We start from the raw sequence: 18,786 nt of genomic DNA, 5'->3' as shown, positions 1-18,786 counted from the left end.
TCATGGGGTAGAAATGGGGAAGAGATAGTAGATGAACTTGATAGGTACCTTACATCCATCTTCTCTGTGGAAGACACTAGCAGTGTGCCAGAGATCCGTGAGTGTCAGGGAGCAGGAGTGAGTGCCATTGCTATTACAAAGGAAAACGTGCTAGGCAAACTCAGGTTCTTAAAGTGGATAAGTCAACTGGACCAGATGGACTACATCCCAGAGTCCTGAGAGAGGTTGCTGAAGAGATAACAGATGCATTGGTCATGACCTGCCAAGAATCACTTGATCCTGGCATGGTCCCAGAGGACAGGAAGATTGCAAATGTCAATCCACTCTTTGAGAAGGGAGGAAGGCAAAAGAAAGCAAATTATAGTCCAGTTAGACTAACCTCTGGCTGGGAAAGTGTTGGAGTCTATTATAACAGATGAGGTTTTGGGGTACTAGGAGACTAATGATAAAATAAGTCAAAGCCAGCATAGCTTTTATACAGGGAAATCTTGCCAGACAAATCTGTTAAAGTTCTTTGAGGAAGTCATAAGCAGGATGGACAAATGAGAGACAGTGTATATCATTTACTTGGATGTTCAGAAGGCATCTGATAAGGTGTCACACATCAGACTGCTTAACAGGATAACAATCAGAAGAAATACTGGCATGGATAGAGGAATGGCTGACAGCCAAGAGTGGGAATAAAAGGAGGCTTTTCTGTTTGGCTAGCAGTGACTAGTGGTCTTCAGGGGTCAGTATTCAGTCCGCTACTTTTCACATTGTTTGTCAATCATTTGGATAATGGAATTGATGGCTTTGTGGCAAGGTTTGCAGATGATACAGAGATAGGTGGAGGCGTTGGTAGTGCTGAGGAAGCAATGCGATTGCAGGAGGACACAGACAAATTTGAAGAACAGGCAAAAGGGTGGCAGATGAAATACAATATTGGATAATGCATTTTGGCAAAAAGAACAAAAGTGAACTATTATCTGATTGGGGAGAAGGTTCAAACAACAGAAGTACAGAAGGAAATAGGAGACCTCGGGCAAGACTCCCAGAAGGTTAATTTACAGGTTGAGTCTGTGGTAAAGAAGGCAAATGCAATGCCGGCATTTATTGAAAGTGAAGTAGAACATATAAGCAAGGAGATAATGCTGGTACTTTACCAGACACTACTTAGGCTGCACTTAGAATATTTTGGACCCATATCTCAGAAAAGGTGTGTTGTCATTGGAGAGAGTCCAGAGGATGTTCAAGAAGATGATTCTGGGAATGAAGGGGTTAAGATATGAGGAGCATTTGCCAGCCTTGGGCCTGTACTCCTGCACTGACACATGTTTAATAAATGCAGGTGATGGGGGGTAAATCTCACTGAAACCCACTGAATGTGGAAAGGTCTGGATAGGGTGGATGAGGAGAGCACTTTTTGTATGGTGGGGGTAGCCATAACAGCAGGCACAGCCTCAAAACTGAGGAGTGACCTATTAGAGTAGTTAAGGAGGATTTTATTTAGTCAGAGAGCAGTGAATCTGTGGAATTCTCTGACACACACGGCGGTGGGGGCCAAGTCTGTGGGTACATTTAAGGCAGAAGCTAGTAGTTTGCTGATCAGTCAGGGCATTACAGGAGATGTCGAGGAGACAGGTGCATGGGGTTGAGTGAGAACCAGGATCAGCCATGATAGAACAGCGGAGCAGACTCGATGGGGCTGAATGGCCTAATTCTGCTCCTATGTCTTATGGTCTTATAATGCTAGTGTCTTACACAGTGAAGATTGACACAGAATACTTATTACACTCAGCCGCTATTTCTTAACTATTACTGACTCAGCAGCATCATCTTCCAGCGGTACAATATCAACTCTTCCCTCTCTTTTACTCTTTATATATCTGAACAACTTGATATCATTGGCTCACTTACCTTCATTTTTCATCTTGTCTCTCCTGTGTTTTTTTTTCAGTTGTCTCCTGTTGGTTATGTAAAAGCTTTCGAATCCTCCAACTTCCCACCATTTTCTTGCTGTATTATATGGCCCCACTATTGTTTTTATCAGAAACAGAAGAAAATCTGTGGATGCTGGGAATCACAAAATGCTGGAGGAACCTAGAAGGCCAGGCAGCACATATGGGACAGAGTAAACAGTCGATGTTTCGGGCCGAGACCCTTCAGCAGGACTGGGGGATAAAAGCTGAGACGTCAGATGAAGAGTGTGGGGGTGAGAGGGGTGGAAGAAGTGGAAGGTGATCGGTGAAACTGGGAGAGGGGGAGTAGTGAAGGAAAAAACTTATCAGGATATAATTTCCTTAACGATTCTCGAAACATGATTGCTATTGCCTCCACATCTCTTCAGCCACCTCTTTCAGATCTCTGCCGTGTTCACCATCTGGTCCAGGTGATCTATTTACCTTCAGACCTTCTGTTTCCCAGAACCTTCTCCTGAGTAACGTAACTTTACACATTCTGACCACTGACATCTGGGACTTCCATATTCCTGCCAATGGCTTCCACAGATAAGAGTGATGTACAATACTTATTCAGTTCATCTGCCATCACCTTGCACCCCCACCCCATTACTACCTCTCCAGCATCATTTTTCAGTGGTCCGATATCCACTTCCACCTCTCTTTTACACTATATCTACCTGAAGAAAAATTTGGTATCCTCTTTAATATTACTGGCTAACTCACCTATGTATTCCATCTTTTCCTTCTTAATTATTTTAGTTGCATTCTGTTTGTTTTTAAAAGCTTCCCAATCCTCTAACTTCTGAGTAATTTTTGCTCTATGCCCTCTCTTTGGTTTTTATGTTGTCTTTGATTTCCCTTATCAGCCACGGTTTTGTCACCTCACCTTTGGAATACTACTTCCTCTTTGTGATTTATATATCCTGTGCCTTCCGAATTTCTTCCAGAAATTCCTGCTATTGCTGGTCTGTTTTCATCCCTGCCCACGTTCTTTTCAAATCAATTTTGACCATTTTTTCTCTCATGCCTCTGTAATTCTCTTTATTCCACATCGGACTTTAGCTTCTCCTTCTCTAATGTCAGGGTGAATTTGATCATATTAAGATCACTTCCCCTAAGGGTTCTTTGAACTTAAGTGACCTAATTAATTCCGCTTCATTAAAACACCCAATCCAGAATAGCTGATCCCCAAGTGGGCTCAACCACCAACAGCTCTAAAAAAGCATCTTGTAGGCATTCTAGGAACTCCTGCTCTTGAGACCAACACCATCCTAATTCTCCTAATCACCTGCATAACAATCCCCCATGACTATTGTAACATTGCCCTTTTGGCACACATTTTCTATCTCCCATTGTAATTTGTGGTCCACATACTTACTACTGTTTGGAGGTCTCTATACAATTCCCATCAGGGATTTTTTTCTACATTTGCTGTTCCTTAATTCTACCCACAGATGCTGCACGTTCCAACTCTATGCGACGTCTTTTCACAATTCCATTTAATATTTTACCAACAGATCCACACAACACCACTACCAGCTTGTTCTTGGCTTGTTCTTTCAAGAAGCATATAAGTATCTGGGAAACAAGAGGACCTGCAGATGCTAGAAATCTAGAGAACGACACACAAAGTGCTGGAGGAGCTCAGCATGTCAGGCAGCATCTATGGATGGGAATCAACATTTCAGGCCAAGACCCTTCATCAGGACTCTTGATACCCATGTATCTGGAATATCAACGAGCAAAGAAAATAGAAAGTAGTGTGAAATTGTGAAAACCTTTGACAAAATTTAGTTGAAGGCTTAAAAAAAAACCTGCCAAACAGAGCTCAATAGTTAACAAATACAACGAAGGCAATAAACACTTTCATCAATACCGACATCGACTTTTTTAAAGTGAAAATATCTTGGTCCCATTTCAATCAGTAAAATTTACAAAGATAAATAAGAACTTTAGAAAAGTTTAGAAAAGTCTATTTACACTCAAACCCACTTAGATTAACACTACCTTGGATAGAAGAAGGAAGAGAAATAACACACATGAAAAATAAAATCACAACAGTCAATAGATAAAACCTTCCTCAACACACACGTTCCTCGACCAGTGGAGCACCTCACCACAGGTATCGTTTGTGTCATCAGTCAGACAACCGAAAGATTTTCTCCATCAATCAGCTTCCAAATGTTGCTACTCTGTCACTTGTTGCCACGCCCCGCTGATGATTCCCTTGTCCTCGACTTCTTCAGTCTGCAGGAAGTTCAAGGGAAACCTCTTCACCCACAGAGTGGTGACTGGAACCTATCCCACAGGGAGAGTGAGAGATGAACAACAGGGGAGGGTTTAAAAGGACTGTTGTGGAACTGAATACATGGCAGGGTCCAGCCAGCCTGAGTTGACTCTCTACTGTACACTAAATGTGTTATAAATTCACTAAGTACCATAGACAGTGTTTAAAATAGAAATGATTTATTGGTCTCTTATCCAGAATATTAAACTCCAGTCCCATTAAAGGTGAATAGGCTGAAGGAGAAACTCCTCCCGTGCCCAGTGACCAGGGTGCAGAACTGGGTGTGGTGAGCAGCAGCAATAGTTGCAGATTTCAGCACCGACAGTCACGCTCGAAATTGCATTCAGCAATGGTGATGGATAAATATGCAGCATGCAGCTTATTGAAAATTTCTCCCAGTGTGAACCTGGTATTGTATTACAAGGTTAGATGACTGAGTGAATCCATTCCCACAGTCTGAGGAGGTAAACGGACTGTCCCCATTGTGGACTTGCTGATGTACCTTAAGTTGAGATGACAAAGTGAATCCTTTCCCACAGTCTGAGCAGGTTAATGGCCACACCCTAGTGTGAACTGACTGGTGTGCTTGTAGCCCGGATGACTGAGTGAATCCTTTCCCGCAAACTGAGCAGGTGAACGGCCTCTCTCCAGTGTGAACTCTCTGATGTACCTTCAGTTTAGATGACTGAATGAATCTCTTCCCACAGTCTGAGCAGGTGAACGGCCTCTCTCCAGTGTGAACTCTCTGATGATCCTTCAGATTAGATGACTTAGTGAATCCCTTCCCACAGTCTGAGCAGGTGAATGGCCTCTCTCCAGTGTGAACTGACTGGTGTGTCAGTAGGTAAGATGACAGAATGAATCCCTTCCCACACACTAAGCAGGTGAATGGCCTTTCCCCAGTGTGAACTCGCTGATGTACCTTCAGTTGGGATGAGCAAGTGAATCCCTTCCCACAGTCTGAGCAGGTGAACAGCGACTCCCCAGTGTGAATTCGCTGATGTACCTTCAGATGAGATGACTGAGTGAATCCCTTCCCGCAGTCTGAGCAGGTGAACGGCCTCTCTCCAGTGTGAACTCGCTGATGTACCTTCAGTTGAGATGACCCAGTGAATCCTTTCCCACAGTCTGAGCAGGTGAATGGCCTCTCCCCAGTGTGAACTCGCTGATGTACCTTAAGTCGAGATGACTGAGTGAATCCTTTCCCGCAGTCTGAGCAGGTGAATGGCCTCTCTCCAGTGTGAACTCGCTGATGTACCTTCAGTTCAGATGACGATCTGAATCCCTGCCCACAGTCTGCGCAGGTGAATGGCCACTCCCCAGTGTGAACTGACTTGTGTACCAGTAGGTCGGATGACCGAGTGAATCCCCTCCCGCAGTCTGAGCAAGTGAACAGCCTCTCTCCAGTGTGAACTTGCTGATGTACCTTCAGTTGAGATGACCAAGTGAATCCCTTCCCACAGTCTGAGCATGTGAATGGTCGCTCCCTGGTGTGAACTCGCGGGTGAGCCATTAGGTCAGATGACTGAGCGAATTCTTCCCCAGAAATTCAGCAGATGAACAGCCTCTGCCCAGTGTGATCTGACTGGTGTGTCCACAGGTGGGAAGACCGACTGAATCCCTTCTCACACACAGAAGAGGAGAATGGCCTTGTCCCAGTGCAAACTTGCTTATGTACCTTCAGTTGAAATGACTGACTGAATTGATTCCCACTGTCTGAGCAAGATGAACGGGCTCCCACCGTGTAAAATGACGAGCATGTCAGTCGGTCAGATGATTGAGTGAATCCCTCCCCACATCTGAGCAGGAAGGATGATTGAGTGAATCCCTTGCTCCACTTCGTAAATATCTGGACAGAGACAGCAAAACTGGCGTGTTGTGTTCAAGATTCCCATAGACAAATTCCTTGTCGTGTTTAACCTGTAGAAAGATTTACAAAATCCATCAGTGGCTGAAGGACAACATTTCAGATGAGATCACTTGAGTTGTCAAGGTGTGATCTGACATCACACTGTTACAGTGAAGTTCAACCCAAGTTGGAGACAGAAATCATCTTCTAACTGCACACAGTGCTGGTATCTGGAATGACCATCAAATTCTCTGATGCTGTTCCTATCTCTATAAGAATGGGGCATTTCTGTCATCTCTAATCTGTGACCTGGCTCAATTTGACTCTCTCCATTGGTATTATTCCCTGTTCTCAGTGAGCTGCATGGGTGTCTGGCCCCACAGTAATTGAAACACTCTCACACAAATAGCTGGCAGTGCATCCCATGCACCCACCACTCTCTGAGTAAAAAACTTACCCCTGACATCCCCTCGGTATCTACTTCCAAACACCTTTAAACTATGCCCCCTCGTGTTAGCCATCTCAGCCCTGGGAAAAAACCTCTGGCTATCCACACCATCAATGCCCCTCATCATCTTATACACCTAAAAAGGGCTCTAAACATAAACAAGGAAATTATACATTGCTTTGAGGATTTGTTAGAAGTATACAAAATTATGAGGGTATAGACAGGGCAAATGCAAGCAGCTTTTTCCACTGAAGTTGGGTGAGATGACAACCAGAGGTCATGGGTAAGTGGGAAAGGTGAAAATTTAACGGGAACATGTGGAAAAGCTCTTTATTGAAATGGTCGTGAGAGCGTGGAATGAGATGCCAGCACAAGTGGTGAATATGAGCTCGGTTTCACCATTTAAAAGAAGTTTGATAGGTACCTGGATGGTGGGGGTATGGAGGGCGATGGTCTCGGTGCAGGTAGTTGCATTAGACAGCTTAAATGTTTTTTCGGCATTGACTAACAGTCTAAGGCATTTGGAGGAACAAAATATCCAGGGCATCAATCTCTTTTGAAAACCAAGATTCCCTGCGCCAGTTACCTTTCAACTTTTAATTTGGCAGGCCCATACAAACGCTACATCCTCAAAATTTCACTTCTGTAGTCCTCCCAAATACCAAGTATTCCTTGGCCAAAAAACAGCCTATCCCAAACCACACTTGTCAGATCCTTTGATACCATCCAATTTAGAATCTCAACCTGTGATCCAGACCTCTCTTTTTCCATATTTGCTTTGAATTTCATGGCATTATGATCACTAATTTCTGCCACCAGCCCTGGATCATTTCCTAACAGCTTACTGCACACTTCAACATCGGGAATTCTACAAACTGATTAAGGGCACATTTGACAAACTCTACCCCCATCTAGTCCTTTTACAGTATGGGAGTCCCAGTCAAAATATGGAAAGTTAAAATAACTTACTGAATCAACCTTTGTTTCTTGGCATGGTCTGCGAACTCTCTACAAATTTGTTCCTTTCAATCCCTCAGACTGTTGGGTGCAACCAAATCCCAATGATGGCTACAATATCATAATTCCCTGTCCTGAGCTCATCTGGCTTTCCTATGATGCTTCTTGCATTATGATATATTCAGCTCAGCACATTCATCGCACCATGCTCAGCCATTTGATTGCTGACTCTGTCTGAGGTCTGAACAACATCTGACTGGTGTCAAGAAAACAACCTCTCCCTCATTGTCACAAAAACAAAGGAGCTGATTGTGGACGACAGGAGGACTGGAGACAGGCTAACCCCAGTTGACATCAATGGATCTGGGGTTGAGAGGTGAACAGCTTTAAATTCCTCGGCATCAACATCACCGAGGATCTCACATGGCTGTGTTTTGAAAAGAGCACAGCAACACCTCTTTCACATCAGATGGTTGAAGAAGTCTGGGATTGGGCCCCAAATCCTAAGAACCTTCTAAAGGGATACAGTTGAGAGCATCCTGACTGGCTGCATCACTGCCTGGTATGGGAACTGGACTTCCCTTAATCGTAGGACCCTGCAGAGAGTGGTGTGGACAACCCAGCACATCTGTAGATGTGAACTTCCCACTATTCAGGACATTTACAGAGACAGGGGTGTAAAAAGGGCCCGAAGGATATTGGGGACCCAATTCACCACAACCACAAAGTGTTCCTGCTGCTACCATCCAGGAAACGGTACCACAGCAAAAGGACCAACAGGCTCCGGGACATCATCTTCCACCAGGCCATCAGAGTGATTAATTCATGCTGATACAATTGCATTTCTATGTCATATTGAATGTCCTATGAACAAACTATTTATTATAAATGACTCTAAATTACACATTTAGACGGAGACGTAACGTAAAGATTTCTACTCATCATGTATATGAAGGATGTATGTAATAAAGTCAATTGAATTCACCCTCTCACTATCTGTTCTGTCATTCTGGCTCCCATTCCCCCTACAACTATTTTAACCACATCACCCCTCCCCCCCCACCACTAGCACAAGCAAGCCTTACCACTAGGGTATTAGTCCCCTCTCCTTCTGTTCCCCTAACTAACGAATCCACTGCCCTCCCTTTTAATTTTTTCTGCCAGGTAATCTCCCCAAAAGCTTCAAAAGTGGTCTACCTGTTGTTGTGTGGGATTGCCACAAGAGTACTCTGCAATGGCTATTTAACCTCATTCCCCTTCCTGACTCTCACCCAGTTTCCTGTGTCCTGCACCTTGGGTGCAACTCACCTCTCTTCATGTCATATCTATCACCCCCTCCAACTCCTGGATGATTCATTCATTCATTTCAAGTTCCAACTCCTTAAAGTACAGGGTTACAAGCTGCAGCTGGATGAACTTCTTGTAGGTGAGGGCATCAGGGACACTGGAGGTTTCCCCACCTTCCCACCAATGTCCCCTCTAATTTTTTAATGACAAGCGTATACATAAACCTTGTACTGTGCATTTTTTTACCCAGTGACAACATGTGCACAGTGAATTTTATATAGAGAGGTATTCATTTTAACAGCTGGCAAATCACTGTCGATAGGAACTTTGATCTCCTCTGTGTTTGATCGACTTCACCTGCTCTCTCACACAAACTATGCAGCAGGCCTGTAACCGGTGATGAAGTATTTTCTCACCAGAGCTTTTGCACATTGTCCATCTGTGGTTTGCTTGCTAAATTACACTTTAAAAAGTCAGATGTCCAAATATCACTCCACTTCTTCCCACTTGTGAATTCTCCAGCAACTTTTGTATCACCACAATACACACAGGTAACACTAGTTTCTGTATTGGACATAAATATTTTCCCTGAATCCTCCTGAGGAATTGAGGATATGTTAAAAAAATCATTTCGAACCTGTGCAACCTCTGGCTAAAAGAATAATTGGGACTGAACAGGAATGTTGAACTGAAGTAAACTCTGTCATCAGCAGTTAGCTAAGACAGGCTCATTACCAGTTCTCTGCGGCTTGCAGAGAGACACACTGAGAGATGATAACATTGTACATTGTACCCTCATTAGTTGATAACATTATACATTGTACCGTCGTTTGAGTAAAGGGAGGAGGACTCACTGATAAGGACAGGAATGAACATCTGTCTGTAACTAAGTCAGAGCCTTGCAAAGGGAACAACGGATAAGGACTGGATGGTACATCCATCTGTAACTAAAACCTTGATTTAATGAACTCTGTTATCTAATTAGTTAAGTTTTGCACCAACAGACATGGTGGCTGTACCAGTTCAAATAACATCTACCAACAGTAAGGTATGGGGCTTACTATGTATAAATACATGGCTGTAACCTGACTAACTCATTCCACTTGTCAGATGGTGGCAGTGCTTACGTGCCTTCCCTTTGACAACTGGGTCTCAAACTCCTGCAGGAGAATGCACAATAAACTGTGGTGACGATAAGAAGCTGGTCTCTCAAGTTTTACTCAGATTTAACTTCAACATTTGGCGTCACAAACAGGATCCCAGTATAGGTACTGCCAAGCAGACTGTGGTGGGATATTACCTCACGAGAACAAGCAGTAAACTTGATATGGAAGAAGAACTGTGGAAAGAAGTGGAAATTGTTGAAAAGGGAATGGAAGGAAAAGGCAGATGTAAAGTGGAGCAGTATATTATTAGCAAGTTGGAGGAATAATGCATGTGAGAAAATGATAGAGATATGTACTGCAGAAGGAACGCCAAAGGTTGGGAGACGCTAAAAGCGGAGTGTAAATGGTGGATGGGCGCTGAAAACGAGAGCAGGAAAAACAACGTAAGCAAACCAAGGCTGGCCTACATAGGAGAGAAGGGCAGGAACGTCAGTCTAAAGTTCAAACTGACAGGGAAACAAGGGATCCCGGACCCATGTCTGGCATACCGACCCGGTTTGAGGACAGTGACCGTGATGAGGAGTGGGCACCCATCTTACCACTACCCCCACCTTACCAGGGGCCAAGTGTTCCCAGTGCCCCTGAACCCCAATCCTCCCAGTGCTCAGATACGGTGGCCGCTCAGGTAAAACAGCGGCATCAGGGAAGGGGAGGCACTCTATACCCTGAGATCCAGAAAGGGAATAACGAGGATTATTCCGAGATAGTGAGGGAAGAATCCAATAAAACCCCAGAGTTAATGGCTCCACAAAGACAATTTCCCACCCAAATGCTGCCCAATCCACGAGGAGTGATTCAGTGATTCCTGTGTATGCACCCTGGAAGCTTTAAGAAATGATAATGATCATGAATCAGGCCCCACATAGGAAAGAAAGACCAGCACAGTTTGCTCAGTATGTCCGCAGTACTCTACAAATGCTTAAAGTGACCCCGCAAGATTTATTCGGTCTCTGCTGCATGATTCTGTCAGCTGATGAGGGGTGGAAATGGAAGGCAGAATTGGGATACCAAACCTATCAGGAGTTTCAGGCAGGAAACCATAATGAGAATGAACAGACAGACCAGATTACTCAAGCTTTGGAAAGGGCTCTCCAGCAACTCGTAAACATCACTGAAGTACAAGAATGGAAACCTCAGCCTGGGGAATCGGGACCAGACTATTGGGAGCGATTTGTGGCCTGCTAAGGCACTTTCACAGGAGACCAAGCCTTTAATGTGGGAATCCGTCCGCCCAGTTTAACGCCTTACTGCTCCAATGCTTACCAACTAAGTCAGCCAACATGATTAAAACCAATAATATGGATTGGCCTGACAATGACCGAAATCGAATGCGACGAGCTTTGACATATTATTGGGACCCGGCTTCCGAACCCGATCAACCCCGAAGGGAACTAATATTAAGGGTGATTACGTTCAGTGGGAAGCAGGACGCAAGTGGTCTATATCTGGGGATCAGAAATGGGAACAAAAACCTACCAAGGGACAGATGGGGACAACAACCCGTTTAGAAATTGACAAGCAAGGATGCTTCCAACCATGAGTACCACCACTCAGAAAGAGCACAATGTGATAGTGACGGACGGTGAGATGGTTGTGCAGGACTCTTTTGAAGCAGCTGCCTCCACCCAGAAGGCTGAGCTCATTGCTCTGACTCGTGCCTGTATCCCAGCAACAGACTAATGTGCAAACGTTTACACAGACTCCCGTTATGCATTTGGAATTGTACATAACTATGAGCCAACTGACCAAAATTCTCCAAGCATTACATTCACAGTATATTACATTACATTATATTCACAGAACCTGTGCTATTATTGAAACAGAATGCTGCACCTATATCCCTGATAAGTCTAAAATTACATCCCTCTCCAAGCACACTGCCAAGGAAACTGACAGCATCAAGAGAGTAGGGCAGGATTTACACGGGTTCACCGAAGGGTCGAAATGGTGGTCTTCGAAGGCCTGTTTGGTAATATGTGGGGCGAGATATTGCATTATGGCCTAATAGTTGTACATATGATTGTTATAGTTACTGATGTACACTGCTTTTACCCACTGATAAGTCTGTGCTGTACTCAGTTGTGTTCTCTGTAAAGAATTACTACTTTGTTGATCATGTAATGATCAAATGGAGGGAGTGATAAAGTATGTAAGAGGCTTAACATTTCATTAAACAATAACAGCCTGTTTTTCTGAAAGAAACTGCTGATGATCAACAGATGTGCTGAGCCATATTTCTTCTTCAGGGTAGCTAGCTAGGATTTCAGGATGCTTATCTCCTTGTGCATTCATGCATAGAGATAGGAGAGCTTCAGTCTGTTCTGTGTGTATAAGCCATTATGACTATTTTGTAATTTGTCTTTAGGGGCTGTCATGTAGTAAATAACTTTGGCTCCAGCCTATCTCATGTGGGGGGTATCTGGACGGATATACCTGTGGTGTAAGGGGAATTGTTAGTCAGTTAATGGATTGGGCGGGAACAGTCATAGACTGTTCCTGTTTGAGTGACTAACTGAGTAAGCCCCGGGTGCTTGGAATAAAGAGTTTGTACTTATACAGTCTCTAAGTGACTTTATCCGGATTACACTTCCACAGAATGGGAGTGGTTTTAAAGGGCTGGGCTGGGCTGCTGGAAGCACATTATCAGACCTGAAATGATTGCAACTGGGTCTGACTGAGGCATAACTTCTTCTGGGCACATTCAGTCTCACTCCAACTATTTCCTACCTTCCTTTGTACAGCTATGTAATGTCTAAAGGACCAGTGTTTGAGTAAATGAGACTCACCAAACTTTCTCCTGACTGAATCACTGGAATCTCCGAGTCAGGTGGGTCCTCTCCAGTTGATGCTCTCAATCCTCGGACTGGTTCACTTGTTGCTGTTCCCTCATCTTCAGTCGTGGTTTGCTTCCAGTTGGGGTTTTTCTTCCAATAAATCTCTCACTGCAGATCTGACTTTAACATGAAAGATAATGAAGCACATTAACAATAAAATTGAGAACCAAACATTTCTGCTTCATGTTTCTAAGAACAAAACTCGCTGAAATTTAAACATTGAAAGTAAATATAATGATCTCAGTGAGCAATCTTTTATTGTCTCTCACGTGTCACAAAACGATATGGGATAAGAAGGAGCCATCATTCTGTCATGGTGAGACATAAGATACAGGTACAGAATTAGGTGATTCGATCCATCTGGTCTGCCCCAACACTCAACCATGGCTGAGTTTTATTCCAACACCATATTCCTACCTCCCTCCTGTAACACTGAAGCCACTCATCCTTTCCTCAGATTAGCAGTCATTGCTTCCAAAGGAACTCCAGAAACAAACATCTGATCCCAGACCAGAAATACTCGCTCAACACCTCAGAAGCCTGGGCAGCTCAGACCCTGGGTCCAATTTACCTGGATCAAAAACTGTGATATCCCAGGACTCAACCTCACAGAGTCATACAGCTGAATCTGCCACTCACCGATCCTGACAGACTCACACATCGTTCCCACATCTCACACTGGGTAGTGCAATCCGGGATTTCCCCACAACCAACGTCCAGCAGCTCGAAATTTCTGCTTCATTGCAGAAGGACGACCATCCAGCCCCATCTGTAGAAGTACTAACCAAAGTCAAAACCAAAACACCAACAGTTCCATATCCCTGGAAAGCTGATCACAGGATTATAGTCCAAGCACCAATTCTCCCAGTACTCTTTGCTGCCAGTAAAATGCTGCAGTGTGTCAGCCAGTCACAGTTCAATAACTAGCACTCCCACACCGATGCACAACAGAACCGGTACCTGATGACCCTCTGGCATTCCAGCTAACAAAAAACAATTCTGGAAATAACTCAGTGAGGCCGAAGGTGCATAAGAACACTTCACAATGAACAGAAAGGTTAGAAGAAAGGTTGGTGATATATAACATTGAAGTGGTGGGATACAGGGTGGACTGAGGTTGACCCAGGTTGCTGATATACACCATTGAAGCAGGAGTGGGGGGTGGGGGGTAAGGAGACGGGACAGAGTTTGAACAAGATGGGCAGAGATGAGCAGATGGAACCAGGTGAGAGAAGGGATCAAGGACAATCACTGATGGTCCTCCAGCAATACAGAGATACTGAATGAATAGCACATACCACTGCATAAAATATCCTAAAATGACAAAATTAGAACAAACAACAAGAACTTTGGCATATGCCCTTTGACCCTCACCAAATTTTTATCAACACAAGATAGAAAGTTTCCCATCTGGACACTTCACACTTTGCATGGTAACTACTCTGCCCGTGACTGCGAGGAATGGCAGAGAAATTTGGATAAGGGGTAGGCCATTTAGAACAGAGTTGAGGAAAAACATTTTCACCCAGAGAGTGGTGGATGTATGGAATCCTGTGCCCCAGAAGGCTGTGGAGGCTAAGTCTCTGGATGCTTTCAAGAAAGAGATGGATTGAGCTCTTAAAGATAGTGGAATCAAAGGTTGTGGGGATAAGGCAGGAACTGGATACTGATTGTGGATGATCAGCCATGATCACAGTGAATGGCGGTGCTGGCTCGAAGGGCCGAATGGCCTAGTCCTGCACCTGTTGTCAATTGGCTATTGGATACAGATCCGCACATCACAGAAACCATTCCCCGCCCCCCCGCAGCCTTCCCAGATCCTCGGTAATGGAGGAAGCATCACCACCAAGCACACACCACGTGATCTTGCGTCACAACGCGGAGGGCGGGGCAGAGCTGCGGTAAACAACCTCACATGATCTGTTGGCGGGAGTTCCATTTCAATTCTGCGGAAATAGACAGCCTGGGCTCCTGGTTTGGATCATTCAATGCAGATTAAGTGAAGTCGACACATTATTGACGACGCAAACAACAGGAATTCTGCAGATGCTGGAAATTCAAACAACACACATAAAAGTTGCTGGTGAACGCAGCAGGCCAGGCAGCATCTCAAGACTGCACCTCTTCCTAGAGATGCTGCCTGGCCTGCTGCGTTCACCAGCAACTTTTATGTGCGTTACATTATTGACGAGCCCAGATGACCGGGTACTAAATGAGTAATTGGCCCTCAGTTCGGGGCTCACGGCCAACATCAGATCTCCCTGCTCGGGATCGGTCTCTATACTCACCGATAGGAAAGTGGTATCTTCGGCCCGCAGATAGTGATTCCGACCCGGGAGGCGAGGATACAATTCCCGAATCCGCGGACGATCAGTTTCTGCACTGAGCGGAAAGGAAGCCCACCAAGACACTGTGGGCATGCGCGTAGTGAGTGTTACATCATCCGGAGGGCGGGTCCTCGGAAACAGACGCGCAGATGCTGCCCATCTGCGGTTAACGGGGCGGGGGGGGGGTGGTGGTAAACGGGATCACGTGACCGGTGGGGTCTGCCACCCCAGACCGGGACTCCAGCTACCAACAACTCACCTAAGATGTATTCTATACTTTAATAACCCCAGCGAAGATATATCATCTGTCAACTCTACCAGTCCTCTCGTAATCTTATAAACGTCTATCAAGTCTCACCCCAGCCTGCGCCGCTCTGGAAAAAAACAACCCAAGTTTGTCCAACCTCCTGTTATAGTTTATGCCCTCTAATCCAGGCAGTGTCCTGGTAAACCTCTTCTGCGCCCTCTCCAAAGTCCCGACATCCTTCCGAGAATGGGGATGACCAGAGCTGTGTGAAACACTACAGATGTGGTCTAACTAGTTTTATAAAGCTGTGTTACGAACTGTAACGTTTTAGCAATGAACCAGCAGCAATAGAGTTCACAATGGAGTCTGGTTTTGATGTTAAAACTACTATCCTTACTATTATCTACTTATAATGTAGTAACTTAATGAAATAAAGTTAACAGTGTTATGTGTATATATGTGTAAATATAACTCCCAAACTATCGAGCCTGAGGGAACAAAGCTTAGAGTCTTGAGATGGTAAAGTAGGAAAGTTCAGTAATCCACGGAATAAATGATGGGAGAGAGATATTTGTAATCCAGGGTGAAACGTACAGAAAAGGCCGTTACATCAAAATAACCATCGTCGAAGTTCTTATCCGTTGAATCCGTCCACATACGAGTTATCAGCGAGAGTGACTTGTCACAGGAATACCGTCTTCCAGGGGTTACCACACAACATACCCAGGCAAGGGTTAACACAAGTGGTGCCCCAAGATATTCCAAAATCCACTCTTATGGATATTATGAAGTGATAGCCACACATTCGTTGTGGTTCCGTGTACCGATGATCAACCCACTCTTGTTGGCACAGAAGAGTTCCAAGCCTCAGCTGCGACAAACTGAATCTATCAGCTTTTCCAGTCTCTCTCTCTCTTCAGACCGGCCGACTGCCTGTCTGCAGATCGCTCTCTCTCTCTTATGGTTAAATCCACAGTTAGCGCCGTCAGCCTGTGACTGACGTCATAGTCCCGCCTCCTCACTCCGGCGCTCTTAAAGACACAGTCACAGTCCGACCGCAGGCTCGCAACAGCCGCAACACAACTTCCCGACTTTTCAACTCAGTGCTTCAACTAATAAAGACAACCACGTCATTTGCCTTCTTAACCACCCGATCAATCTGTGCAGTCTCTTTCAGGACCGATGAACTTGGAGTCTAAGATCCCTCTGATCATCAACACTGTTCAGGGTTTTGCGTTTAACAGTGTACTGTCTCACACATTCGACCAACCGAGCTGCCAAGATGATCATCACTAATCAAATCTCACTGAGATTTCTCAGGTCCTGTTGAATTTATTACCAAGTGCACAAGTACGGGAAGGTACAGGTACAGAGAAACACTGACTTGTGGCAGCATCACAGGCAAGTACATTCAGATAACACACGGAACACAAATTATACGATTCTCTGACAGTAACAATCTATAAATATGATTTATGTCATTAACAATATATAAAATACAGTACATTCTGTCATGATCAAAATTAAAATGTGCAATAACAGACTTGGAAATGGTGAATTTGATCCCTGTCTCCATTCCTCCTGGAGTCCACAACCAGCTCCTTTGTTTTTGTGACATTGAGGGAGAGGTTGTTTTCTTGACACCACTGTGTCGGGGTGATGATTTCTTCTCTGTAGGCTGCCTCGTTATTATTTGAGATGAGACCAATCAGTGTAGTGTCGTCAGGGAATTTAATTAGCAGATTGGAGCTGTGGGTGATGACACAAATCATGGGTGCACAGAGAGTAAAGGAGGGGGCCAAGGAGACAACCCTGTAGGGTATGTGTGCTGAGGGTCAGAGAGACAGAGGTGAGGGGGCCCACTCTTACCACCTGCCGGCGATCTGACAGAAAGTCCAGGATCCAGCTACACAAGGCAGGGTGAGGGCCGAGGTTTCTAAGCTTCTTGTCGATACTTCACGCCTTCGTATGGCTACTGCTCTGCCCATGACTGCAAGGAACTGCAGGGAACTTTGGTCTCACATGGGAACATTAGAGAAACAAACCGCCCCTCCATGGACTCTTCCTACACTTCCCCTGCGTCGGAAAAGCAGGCCGGGTACTCAAAGATCCTCACAACCCGGACATTCTTGCTGCAAACCTGCTCCCCCATCAGGGAAGAGATACAAAAGCCTTAAAGCGCGTACCACCAGGCTCAAGGACGGCTTCCTGTCTGCGGTTATAAGCCAAATGAATGGTCTCCAGTCCGATAAAATGGACTCGACCTCACAATGTAACTCGACGTGACCCTGCACCATATGTCTATCTGCACTGCACTTTCTCTGCAGCCATAATGCTTTGTTACAGTTATTGTTTTGTCATATATCAGCTCAATGTACTGTTGTAATGTATTGATCTGTGTGGATGGTACGTCAGGCAAGATTTTCACTGTAGCTCAGTACGTGATAAGAATAAACAAATTCCCCATTTTAATTGTATGGAAATATTGACAGACTGAGCTTCTGCTTTGGAATGTCAGAGGAAAACTTTATTGAACTATTGTCATTTCTGAGGAATGCAAATAAATAGAAAAGGCTTCAATGTCGCATTACGATCTGCGGTAACTGGGATCAGGTGACCGGTGGTGGGTCTCCCATATCAATGATCAGAATCAGGTTTAATAGCACCGGCAAATGTCATGAAATTCGTTGTTTCTGCGGCAGCAGTAGAACCTAATTCATAACAATAGATTTTAACAATTGTGAATTACAATAATATACATATTAAATAGTTATATTATATAAGTAGTGCAAAACTAAAAATAAAAATGTAATGAAGTTTTTTAATTGAGTGGAAATTCTGGAGAAAAGCTTAACCAAACTGTACACATTTATGAGAAGTTCAGAAAAATAGAGAAGGCTAAATTCTCTAAATTCTATACAAGATAATAAGAGGAATAGATAGAGTGGATAGCCAGCGCCTCTTCCCCAGGGCACCACTGCTCAATACAAGAGGACATGGCTTTAAGGTAAGGGGTGGGAAGTTCAAGGAGGATATTAGAGGAAGGTTTTTTGCTCAGAAAGTGATTGGTGCGTGGAATGCACTGCCTGAGTCAGTGGTGGAGGCAGATACACTAGTGAAGTTTAAGAGACTACTAGACAGGTATATGGAGGAATCTAAGGTGGGGGCTTATATGGGAGGCAGGGTTTGAGGGTCGGCACAACATTGTAGGCCGAAGGGCCTGTACTGTGCTGTACTATTCTATGTAAATTCTCATATGAATGGCTCTGTATTAAATGTTTAACCATCATGGTGACTGAAGGCAGCTGCAGGTTCATGAGGGACTGTTACTGTCAGATTCCGCAGTTCTTGCGGCTGCTCATCGCACTCAGAACTAAACCCTGGTCACTGAGCATTGGAGGAGTCTGTTCTGCTGATGTTAGCCTTAAACTAGACTAGTGT

The 18,786-nt window shown here is 44.5% G+C and overlaps 1 protein-coding gene across 3 annotated transcripts; it reads right to left on the bottom strand.

Moving 5' to 3' along the window:
* Positions 1 to 4,392: 4,392 nt before the first annotated feature.
* LOC140193754 (uncharacterized) lies at positions 4,393 to 15,231 on the bottom strand. Of its 3 annotated transcripts, none has more exons than XM_072250921.1 (3): positions 15,060 to 15,231; positions 12,724 to 12,887; positions 4,393 to 6,150 (listed from the first exon to the last, which is right to left on the bottom strand). In XM_072250921.1, exon 3 carries the CDS (start codon positions 5,741 to 5,743, stop codon positions 4,610 to 4,612), a length of 1,134 nt encoding a protein of 377 aa, XP_072107022.1. In that variant the 5' UTR covers positions 5,744 to 6,150; positions 12,724 to 12,887; positions 15,060 to 15,231; the 3' UTR covers positions 4,393 to 4,609. The 3 variants fall into 3 exon arrangements, with proteins under 3 accessions (XP_072107022.1, XP_072107021.1, XP_072107023.1); XM_072250920.1 differs by having other exon boundaries at positions 12,724 to 12,891; positions 15,060 to 15,226; XM_072250922.1 differs by lacking the exon at positions 15,060 to 15,231 and adding an exon at positions 13,411 to 14,578 and having other exon boundaries at positions 12,724 to 12,891.
* Between the last annotated feature and the right edge of the window lie 3,555 nt (positions 15,232 to 18,786).

The sequence above is a fragment of the Mobula birostris genome, unplaced genomic scaffold (genome assembly GCF_030028105.1).
Source record: "Mobula birostris isolate sMobBir1 unplaced genomic scaffold, sMobBir1.hap1 scaffold_807, whole genome shotgun sequence".
In the NCBI taxonomy this organism is placed as follows: Eukaryota; Metazoa; Chordata; class Chondrichthyes; order Myliobatiformes; family Myliobatidae; genus Mobula; species Mobula birostris.
Note: the sequence above shows the minus strand (reverse complement) of the source record. Positions and strands in the feature narration are given on the sequence as shown.